This window comes from Spinacia oleracea, chromosome 5, assembly GCF_020520425.1.
Source record: "Spinacia oleracea cultivar Varoflay chromosome 5, BTI_SOV_V1, whole genome shotgun sequence".
In the NCBI taxonomy this organism is placed as follows: Eukaryota; Viridiplantae; Streptophyta; class Magnoliopsida; order Caryophyllales; family Amaranthaceae; genus Spinacia; species Spinacia oleracea.
In genome coordinates, this window is record NC_079491.1 from 27,180,282 (window position 1) to 27,192,190 (window position 11,909).

Here is an 11,909-nt window from a genome sequence, read left to right on the forward strand (position 1 = left end):
TGCCCAAACAGTTACAAGTGGAAACTATGTTGCCCCAACTCCTGTCAAGATCAGTTTCTGATGCTTATCATCACTCCTAAACAAAAGAAAAACAAACTTCAACCCACACTCGGAGATGATAGGTGTTATTTCTAATATGTTACTTTTTGTTCTTTATGTATTTTATTTGGTGTTCTATTTTATTTTTTACATTGATAATCTTTCCTTCTATATTATGACATGTATAAATGCCTTAGTTGTTGGTTTATATTCTTTTGCAGGTGTTGGTTTACTACCTTCTGCAGAACCAGCCAAGTCCAATACATCCAAGGTGTTGCGTGGTCATGCAGTCAGCAATGCAGTGGATGATTCTAGAAGCAAACATGCTCAACAAACACCCCTATATTCACGGAAGTTTGTTAGAGATTCTGTTACTTGATCCACCTTGTAATAGTCAGCTTAGGTGTACAAATAAATGATCCTGATTGGATCCTAGCTTCTAGATCGTTCCTTATTGGTTAGCACACATCATGTAATCAGTTGTATATATAGCCTTAGTTGCTGTAATATTATTCATTCAATCAATACAATTCTATTCTTTCCTCTCTAAATCTTTCATTCTCTCTCAATGCTTTAACATTCTCTCTATTAAGTTTCATGTTAAGAACATGAAAACTGACATGGTATCAGAGCAGATCAACTGATCTTGCTGAAATTTCTTCAAGTTGCTGAAATTTATCTTGATCTTTAAGTGCAGGATAATCTCCAAATCGTTCCTTCAACAAAATTCTTGGTAATTAGATCTGAATTCTGGAATTGTTTCTTATTGATTTTGAATCAAAATGCATGCTGATCAAGCAACTGATCCTTCTCTCAATCCTAATTCCGCATATTTTCTTAGCAACAATGATGTTAATGTTTCAAAATTAGTAAGCATAGTCTTTGATGGAAAGTGTTTCAATGACTGGAAACGCTCCATGGTTATTGCATTATCAGCTAGAAATAAGCTTTGCTTCGTTGATGGATCATTAAGTCAACCATCAGTAAACTCTCAAAATTACAGAATCTGGACTTGATGTAATGATCTAGTGATTTCTTGGATTCTGGCATCTCTCGAGCCTTCAATTGCAAGAAGTGTTTTGTATTTGAAAACAGCAAGGGAAATATGGCTTGATTTGGAAGACAGGTTATGTCAATCTTCTGGATCTCAGTTGTTTTCCATCCAATTAAAGTTATATAATCTTAATCAAGATGATGATGAGGAGATATCAAGTTTCTTTACTAAAATCAAGCTGATGTGGGATCAACTTGATGGCCTAGATCCCTTGACTTCTTGTTCTTGCACTAGCTGTTGCTGCACACTTATTCAGAAACTACTTAAGTCTCAGCAGAATCAAAGGTTGATTCAGTTCTTGATGAAACTCAATTCGAAATATGAGCATCCTAAGAGCATAATTCTCATGATGAATCCTCTACCAACTATTTCGAAAGCATATGGTCTGTTGCTTCAACATGATCAACAAAGAGAGGTGCAGAATAATAGAGGCCATATGAATTCAGAGTCAATTGTGTTCACTGCCATGAAATTTATTGACAACAAGTACAGTTCCAGTTCTAACAGTCAAAACACATATTCTGGAGGACAATCAAGGAACAATACTAGAAACAACTTGTTTTGTGAGCACTGTAGGATGAAAAACCATACATTTGATAAGTGTTGGAAGCTGCATAGGTATCCCAAGGATTTTAAAGGTAAAGGTAAAAGAGTTGCAGCAGCTGTTCAAATGGAAGAAACCTATGCTATTGAGAAATCAGCACAAGAAGAAACTAGTCTTGTTCATGCCACATTCACTGAGGAGCAATACAATCAATTGATGAAGCATCTCAATACTTATCAGGTTCCTAACCAAGTTGAGGCTCATGGATGTAGCTCTCTTAGCTTAGCAACTAGCTCCCAAAGTCAAGGTACTTTCTGTTTCTTATCTAATTTCAAGAAAAAATGGATATTAGACAGTGGTGCAAGTGACCATATGTGTTCAGATTTGAGCATGTTTAGTAGTCTTGAACCTCTTATTGACAAATAACATTCAAAAACACATAGTTCTTGTTCCCTTAGGAGACAATATCATCCTTAAAAGTCTTTTGCATGTCCCAAGGTTTCAATTCAACCTTATTTCTATTTCAAAACTTTGTCATGATGCTGACTTTTCTGTCTCCTTCAATGATAATGAATGCATTATTCAGGACCATTCCAAGAAAAGGCATACTGTGCTTGCTAAGTTGAACAAAGGTCTTTACAGTTTGAATGAGAACCTCATGGGATCTGTCTGCAAGTCTACCTCAAATAATTTTGCATTGTCAAGTGCTTGCTTCACTTCTATTGAAGAAGCTAAACTGTGGCTTCTTAGACTAGGACATGTTTCTTTTGGAAAAATAAAGAACATCAAAGGGATTGATGTTAAGGGATGTTTAGCAGAGTGTTTCTGTCAGATTTTCCCTCTTGCTAAGCAATCTAAATTTCCATTTTCAGTCAGTAGTATTAAAACTACAGAACCTTTTCAGTTGTTACACATAGATGTGTGGGGGCCTTATTCTGTATTTGATTCATCAAGATGTTATTAGTTTCTCACCGTTGTAGATGACTACACAAGAATGACATGGACACATTTAATGAAAAGCAAAACTGATTCTGTACAGATTATGACTCAATTTTTGTCCTATGTTGAAAATCAGTTTGGAACTTCTATCAAAACCATTAGGTCAAATAACGCTCCTGATCTGACAGAAGGAGAAATGAAACAATTACTACTTAGAAAATGTGTTTTACATCAAAAGAGTTGTAGTCATACACCACAACAAAATGATGTTGTGGAGAGAAAACACAAACACCTACTAGAAACTGCCAGGGCTTTGTAGTTTCAATCCAAACTTCCTGACAGATTTTGGAGTGATTGTATCTTAACTGCAACTTACCTGATCAACAGGATGCCTCTCAAAAGTATTCAGTTTACAACTCCCTATGAAAACCTATTCGAAACACCACCAGATCTCTCCCACTTAAAAGGTCTTTGGTTTTCTTTGTTACATGACAACTCCCAAGGTACACAGATCAAAATTTGATCCTAGAGCACACCCATGTGTTCTCATTGGCTATCCTCCCCAACAAAAGGCCTGCAAGGTTCTTAATCTAGCCACAAACAAAACTGTTGTTACCAGAGACTTGACTTTTCATGAAAAACACTTTCCATTTCACTTGTCCTCATCTCCACTCTCATATTACTCCACTAAATTCGTTTTACCTGTCATCACTCCTTTTTCTTTATATGACTCTCATTCTTTAGAAACTTCTTCTCTATACACATACCCCATCTCACAATCCTCTTCACCTCTTACTTCTTCTTCTTCTGACTTCTCTCATTCACCACCACCTGAACTTACTTCTACTTCTACTTCTCCTAACATTCCTGTTGCCACTAAAAAATCCACTAGGACTGTCAAACCCCCATCTCACTTAAAGGATTTTGTGTGTCACAAACCCACAAAACATTGGTGTAACTTGGTTGCCTTTGACAGCTTACCAGAAAAACACAAAATTCTCATTGCTGCTCACATGGAATGCATTGAACCTACTTCTTATAAGGAAGCCATTACTGATACCAACTGGATAGAGGCAATGGATAAATAAGTTTCTTCTCTCCAGCTCAATCGCACATGGGATTTGTTGTTTTGCCTAAAGGAAAGAAAACCATAGGCTGCAAATGGGTGTACAGGATTAAAAAGAATGTTGATGGCTCAATTGAAAGATACAAAGCAAGACTGGTTGCTAAGGGGTTCACGCAAAAGTATGGGATTGATTACACATAGACTTTCTCTCATGTGGTTAAAATGTCAACCATTAGATGTCTTATATCCCTTGCAGCTAACAAGAATTGGAAACTGTTCCAATTGGATATAAACAATGCTTTTCTTCATGAAAATCTTGATGAAGAAGTCTACATGAAAGTTCCAGAAGGTGTTACTGCACCCCCAGGCCATGTATGCAGGCTTACTAAATCCCTCTATGGTCTGAAACAGGCTTCTAGGCAGTGGTTTGCCAGATTACTTGATGAGCATAAGTCACAAGGTTTCACTCAATCCAAGAATGATTATTCTTTGTTTCTTAACAAAGACTCTTAGGATCTCACTGTGGTTGTTGTCTATGTGGATGACATCATCATTACAGGCTTCAATAAAGCCAAATTTAATGCTCTCAAAGCTCATCTCCATCATACCTTCAGCATCAAAGATTTAGGGGTACTGAATTACTTCCTTGGTATTGAAGTTAGTCACACTGATGAGGGTTACATTCTCACCCAAAGGAAGTACACTAAAGAATTCCTAGATGAATGTGAACTTGACATTTCTAAGCCAGCCATTACTCATGTTCCTCTAAATTTCAAGCTTTCCACTGATGGCATTCCTTATCACAACCCAGAACTGTACAGATGTTATGTGGGAAAACTGAACTTTCTAACCCACACAAGGCCTGACATTGCCTTTGTTGTTCAGTCACTAAGTCAGTTCATGCATTCTCCTCAGCTTCAACATATTGAAGCACTTACTCATACACTCAGATACATTGCTAGGATATTTTGCTCAAAGCAACTGATCAGTTAACTCTTCAAGCATTTTCTGATTCAGATCGGGCAGCATGTCCTACCACAAGGAGATCAGTCACTGGCTACATCTTGTTACTTGGCAATTCCCTTATCAGCTGAAAATCCAAGAAACAATCCACAACTTCCAGAAGTTTCTCTGAGGCTGAATATAGGGCAATGTCCCAAGCAGCAAGTGAATTTACTTGGGTTGTTAGACTCTTGGAAGATGTTACTTCTTTGAAACCAGTTCAACTTCATTGTGACAACCAATCTGCAATTCACATTGCCAAGAATCATATCTTTCATTAGCGTACCATACACATAGAAGTGGAATGCAACTTCACAAGGGACAAGCTACTTGAAGGTCTCCTTACTCTAAGTTATTTGCCAACTCAACACCAACTTGTTGACATCTTTACCAAAATTCTTCCTAGTGTCCAACACAAGCATTTATCATCCAAACTAGGCATGGTTAATGTCTATCCCACTCCTAGTTTGAGGAGGGGGGGGGGTGTTGGTTTATATTCTTCTGCATGTGTTGGTTTACTACCTTCTGCAGAACCAGCCAAGTCCAATACATCTAAGGTGTTGCATGGTCATGCAGTCAGCAATGCAGTGGATGATTCTAGAAGCAAACATGCTCAACAAGGCCTATATTCACAGAAGTTTGTTAGAGATTCTGTTACTTGATCCACCTTGTAATAGTCAGCTTAGATAGCTTAGGTGTACAAATAAATGATCCTGATTGGATCCTAGCTTCTAGATCGTTCCCTATTGGTTAGCACACATCATGTAATCAGTTGTATATATAGCCTTAGTTGCTGTAATATTATTCATTCAATCAATACAATTCTGTTCTTTCCTCCAAATCTTTCATTCTCTCTCAATGCTTTAGCATTCTCTCTATTAAGTTTCATATTAAGAACATGAATACTGACATTACTATTATGTTAAAAATTGTGCCCAAGAATTTTATTAACCAATTAAATTCATTTGTGCATTTAATCTCTCCCACTCGCATTAAATCTTTCACATTTTCCCAATGTTAAAATTTGGATAAAAGTGAAAACATTATTTAATAAACGTAATTTACATTGTTTAAATAAAAAAAATAGAAGAACTCTCAATTCCAAGGTTTTCAGGATCGGGATCCTACCTTGGATCGATGAAGGGGGGTAGAATCGGATCGGTAGAATCGGGTCGTAGGATCGTAAGATCCTACTAAATAGTAAAAGTAATGGTTATATTATTAAATCAAATGTACAATCATGTATTCAGGTAATCTTAATACTTAAATATTATTTTTTTTGCTTACATAACATTAATACTTGTGTAGATTCAAGAGCAATTAATAAGATATGCGCAAGGTCGTTGAAACTATATGAATTTCTGTACTTTTAAGTGAATAAGATACTTTTTTATCACTAAGTTATTAATAGAAAAGTATGATATTTCTAATGATATGTGATTATGACCTATTTATTAATTAAAAAATTGTTATCTTGAAATATTGTATGTTGGATCAGATCGTTGGATCGGATCGTAGAATCGTAGGATCGTATTAAGATCCCACCACTCAAAATTTTTATCGACGTAGGATCGTAAGATCCTACACACATTAATATCCTACCCAAGATCCGGATCAGTGGCGTGTTTTTGGATCGTAGAATCGTAGGATCGTAAGATCCGAATCGGGAGTTTAACAACCATGCTCAATACACATTTATTAGTCGTTAAATCGCATGTATGATACCAAACTTAAAGAACAAAAAGGAAAAAAATGTAGTAATATAATTGATAAATTTGGAGACTGTAAAATACGAAAAGTAATTAAATAATGCACCTCCGTTTTCATTTCTAGGAGGTAGGAACATTGATCATTTTTTTTTGTCTATCTCATATCCTCAGATAACATTCACCTTACCCCTGCGGGGTCGGGTGCATCTAAAGCTAGATGCATCCACAGCCAAAGGTGGTGTTTTTCCTCATTTAATCAAATGGAGTAAATCAGAAAAATAAACCTTAATATATAAGGGTACACCTGAGTGTAAGATTAGATTTTGATTAAGTTGGTAAATATACTTCTTTCTAAATATTACGTACTACTTTCTCAGTATTTTAGAAAGAATATATAATTACTAAAAATACTTAGAAAGAAAATAATATTTACGTAATACTTAGAAAGAATTATATTTATGTACCTTCGTTTTGTTTTCTTTTGGTGTAAGATTAGATTTTGATTAAGTTGGTAATTATATATTCTTTTCTTGATTTGACCGGTATATAGTTTTGGAAGAGTGAGTTAAATTAATTAAAATAAGATGAAAGTGAGGTAGTGAGTGAATTATTTATTATAGTTAAAAGATGATGTGAGTAAGTGTGAGGATTACAAGAAAGAGAAAAATATTTAGATAATTGAAAACGAGACCAAGACATGCTAAAAAAAATTAAGTGTATCTCTTTTTAAAATACGACCATTTAAATAAAGTGTATCTTTTTTTAAAATACGGGGGGAAAACGTAATATCTATTATTGGTTTTTACTTTACTGTTAGACAAAGAGTGTTACGATTTTACCAACATAACCGGACGGGGGGTGTACGTAGCTTGATCAATATACATCTAGAAGTGCGAACTATAAATAAAATAAAACCAAGAGAAAACAAACCGAAGGTACATAAACGTAAAGAATGAATACGAGGAATCTTATAGAAGACATAATGAATAAACCTTGCAATAAAAAATACATTGACCGTATTCCACATTTTATTATGGGACTCCTAGACAAAAAATGAGATTGCGCCTTAATTCTCTCAATTAAAAAAAAGAAAAACCAAATAAATTTAGTATTTTTAGTAATTATATATTCTTTTCTTGCTCTATATATGTGCGATTCCACACAAATATAAGAACAAGATAATGCATTAATTAAATTAATCATCATGGAGAACAATCGAAGCATTTTACAAAGAAAGAAAAAAAGTAACATGGTAGTGAAATCCTACTAATTTTTTTACTGGTCAGACTCTAATGCGAATAAGTAAATAAGTATTCTACCAGAAGTCAATGAGGAAAAGGCCCCTCAACCCTCATTTTTATATAATAAAAAACCTATCTAAACCTATCTACATACTCCTAGTACGAGGGAGGCTACATCGCTGGTAACCAGCGACACAATTACCCCATTCCCGGGGTAAAATTGTAATTTCCGCTCAAGAGTTGAAAAGTCAAACAAAGTATTACGTATGGGCAACTATGACAGTAATTAGTACAACAATGACAGTATTTATGCAAACGATGACAATACTTATATAACACTTGTATACATACTTTTGCTCATTCATTTAATATGCAACACTTTTATCCATTCATTTAAGTGGTCTTTTTACTTTTTATATTTCATTACAGTTGTATACATAATTTCCTTTTTTTGGGTGATTGTGACAGTATTTTAATACAACAATGACAGTACATATACAACAATGATAATACTTATATTACCAATGACAGTATATACCAAGTTAGCAACACTTTTACACATTTATTTAAGGAAAAATTGATATTATCGGTCCAAACTATGGCCGGTTTACTTTAAAAGGTCCCAACTTTTGATTATCTCATAGTGGTCCCAACTATAGAGAGTCCTTTCCAAAAATGGTCCCTTAGTTAAAATTAAGTGCTATATAACTTAATCAACACTCATATCTCTCATGCAATAATCATATATTTTAATTAAATGAAATTAATGGAATAGTATGGTATGCTTAAATTAACTTAATTAACGGTTTAATTAAGCTAAAGGACCATTCTGGGAAAACACACCTCAAAGTTGACACCACTCTAGAATAATCAAAAGTTGGGACCTTTTAAAGTGAAGTGACCATAGTTGGGACTGTCAGTATCAATTTTTCCTTTATTTAAAGGTGGGCCATATTTTCATTTTTTTTATTTTTTTTTAAGGTGGGTATGGGGTAATTATATCGCTGGTTACCAGCGATATAGCCTCCCTCCTCCTAGTACTTACCATTTGTGTTACTTGTTTTCTGTTTTGTTTTTGTTTTTTTATGGAATGAAGTGACAGATTTTAAACCGTTTAAACAATACTCGATAGAAAAATTAAATAATATAGTATGAAGTTTATACAGTTATACTCAATATTTTGGGGAGATATGTCTTTAGATGCGCATAGAGAACCGAAACTAGTCATGATCTAGGACATTCGACAAGATGTAATGGATCGCGCTTCACTATCCAATCCTCGATCTCTCCCAAAAATTTCTAAGATTGTCAATCTTTAAGAGTGTGACATAATTAAAACATGAACAATCATGTATTGGCATATTGGTATACAAATTGAAGATTTGTGTACGATATATATCAGCCCTCATAGATTCAGAGCTTCCTAACTAGGGATGGAAATGGGTGGGATTTTGATCGGGTGGAACATCACCCGCATCCAGCACCCGCTTCCATCCGGTTCATCTGTTACCTGCTTTATTCATCACCCGCATTCTGTCCATGCATCACCGCGGGTGAACCGGGTGGATCGGGTGATATTCGCGTGAATATTATTAACTATAAAAATTCAACATCTAATATAACACAAATATAAAAAAGTTATTTACCTACATTTATTCCGAAACATATATTTACTTCTTATCAAGTATAACTTATAACCAAAATAAATAATTAAATAAGCACTAACTTTAATAAATAATTGATTTATCAACACATTTTATGTTTAAATATTAATATAAATAACATATTAAAAATAAATGGGTGACGAATCGGGTGATAAACGGGTGATGGATAAAAAAACATCACCCGCATCCATCACCCCCTTCACCCATCACCCGCTTTTCATCCATTTAATTTGGGTTTTTTACCCGTTAGTTAATTGTAGCGGGCGACCGGGTAATGGATCATCCAGATATGTCCATCCCTATTCCTACCCTCCCCTATTTCTGATTTGTATTCTTTTCAATGCATCACTCTGATTTTAACACTATTCATATACTAAGTTTGACTTGAATCTTTTAGTAATATATAAAACCAATAGATAGGTCCATTGCGTGATATTGTGTTTGGATTTTGAACTTGAATTTTGGAAATTGAAATTTGTACAGAGTTCCGAAATGGGAACGGGCTCGGGAGTTGGACTGTGGATATTGGATTTTGGAACATATCTTTAGCAATTGGGACTTCCGTACTGAGTTACACCAACCACCTAGCAAGGATAATGGTTTCGTCATCATCCCATTAAGGGAGACACGAATTAGGTGTCTACAGAAGCCCCCACTTTGACAGGGCGTTCGGTTAGGAAAACGAAAGTCAATGTTTTTGACATGGGACGGAGAATATTCAAGATATTCTGCAATCAAGACCATTCTTTGTACGCCGGTACCTGAACAAGACAAGCGTTAGAAAAAGGATAGAGTCTACCTTCGTGTGTCTTGACGACTCTGATCTTTGTATGGATTGTATTGTTTTTCCGCCTTTGACTTATAACGGAGCTTGGCATCGAAAATTTTGAATCTTGAATTTTGAATCTTGAATTTTGGATACACGGAGTGAATCCGCTGGGTTTTTGTACTTGCTTGTCGTCTGAGGCTTGATCTGTTAGGGAACGTATCCACTAGGGAAAAGAGTTTTTTACTGACTCCTGGATTTTGAATTTCTTTGACTATCCCGGAGCTTGGGTCCGTTGGGAGTAGAATTCTTGGGTCCGCATATTTTTTGGACTTTGTATGATTGAGATATTTATCTGTCAGTCTTGATGGAATAGATGTATACCCGTTTTTTCCGGAAAGGAGCATGATTCGACATTTGATACCTGGTGCGAAATACCGTAGCAGCAAAGTACGTACAATCAGCACGGAGGACCACACTAAGATTCCGCATGCGCGGACTGTCAGGGCACGGGGTTGTGTATATATACCCCCCGGCGTGGTCTTGGTCGAGCACACTTCATTTCTTTTGCTTCTTTCTCTCAAAGTTCCATTGCTCTCTCCCTCTGATCTTGTTGTTCTTGGATTTCCTCTACACTTGTCCATGTAAGTATTTCAAGTTTTTCTTTTGAAATTACCTTAGGATTGCATGTAGGATAAATTTTTGTACTTGAAATGTTCTTTTATTTTTGATGTTGCACTTGTATCTTGAAAATGTTGAAATGTAGATAGTAGTAGGCTTCTTGTACTTTGTATAAAAAATTGTTTGATAACCATCTCGAACGTGAACTGTTGGAACCTTGTAGAATATGAATTAGAACTTTTGTACTTGGAATCTTGTACTTAGAATTTGTAGATGACGACTTTACTAGGGACATTTATGGGAATAGGAATGGATAGCCTAGGCGTTGGTGTAGAACTTGAATACCTGCTTAGGCATGGATAGCTTAGGCGTTGGTGTTGAACTTGAATACCTGCTTAGGCATGGATAGCCTATGCGTTGGTGTAGAACTTGAATACATGCTTAGGCATGGATAGCCTAGGCGTTGATGTAGAACTTAAATACCTGCTTAGGCATGGATTGCCTAGGCGTTGGTGTTGACTCTGAATAGTCTTTTGAAATAGAAGTCCCTGGCTAGGGTTGTACTGCCCTAGGGATGTTAGGCTTTTGAATTTTGTACGGGCTAGTATGAGATAGCTCCCAGACTTGAATGTTGATTTTTGTATTTGAATGCTTCTAGTATGCCTCGTCACACTCGGAGAAAACTAGTTGAGTGCTCGAGTAGTCGAGCCGCTATGGAGGATGCTTCTGATAATGAAGTTGCTGAGCTGGAGGGGCTTCCCACAGGCATGACCCCTCGGGGGAGACCTACTTTCGCTGGTAGTGGCTGGGGGCCTACGGACCTCGTATTTCATCCGGGACACCATCTGTCTCAGTGGCCACACACGTGCATATGCCTTGTATTCTACTTTTGAACTTTCTATTTCAATTGTACTAATTTGTGCTGACCTACCCCTTTTGTAGACTCATTGGACAAGGATCCGAGTATTCTGGTCTCGAGATGAGCTCTCGCGGGCTTTTCAGATCATTCGCGATGATGAGGAGGCCCGAGCCATTTGGGCTCAGACCAGTTTCGCCAAGAAACTTCTTAATAATAAGTGTGCCCGACATGCACGGATTCAATTCTCTATAAAATATTAACTTTAGATGAGTTGCTCATCTTGAAGCATCATTGATTTTGAATTTAGAATTTGAAATGAAACTTGAACTTGAATATATAGAACTTGAATATTGAAATTAGGAGGTTTGATTCTTAAATATTAAACCTTTCTATGTTAAAAGGCCT

The 11,909-nt window shown here is 36.0% G+C and overlaps 1 protein-coding gene across 1 annotated transcript; it reads left to right on the forward strand.

The window, feature by feature from the left end:
• Positions 1-821: 821 nt before the first annotated feature.
• On the forward strand, positions 822-2,895 carry LOC110799428 (uncharacterized). Its single transcript, XM_056829461.1, has 4 exons — positions 822-1,011; positions 1,069-1,877; positions 2,224-2,508; positions 2,602-2,895. Exons 1-4 carry the CDS (start codon positions 822-824, stop codon positions 2,893-2,895), a joined length of 1,578 nt encoding a protein of 525 aa, XP_056685439.1.
• The last annotated feature ends 9,014 nt before the right edge of the window (positions 2,896-11,909 follow it).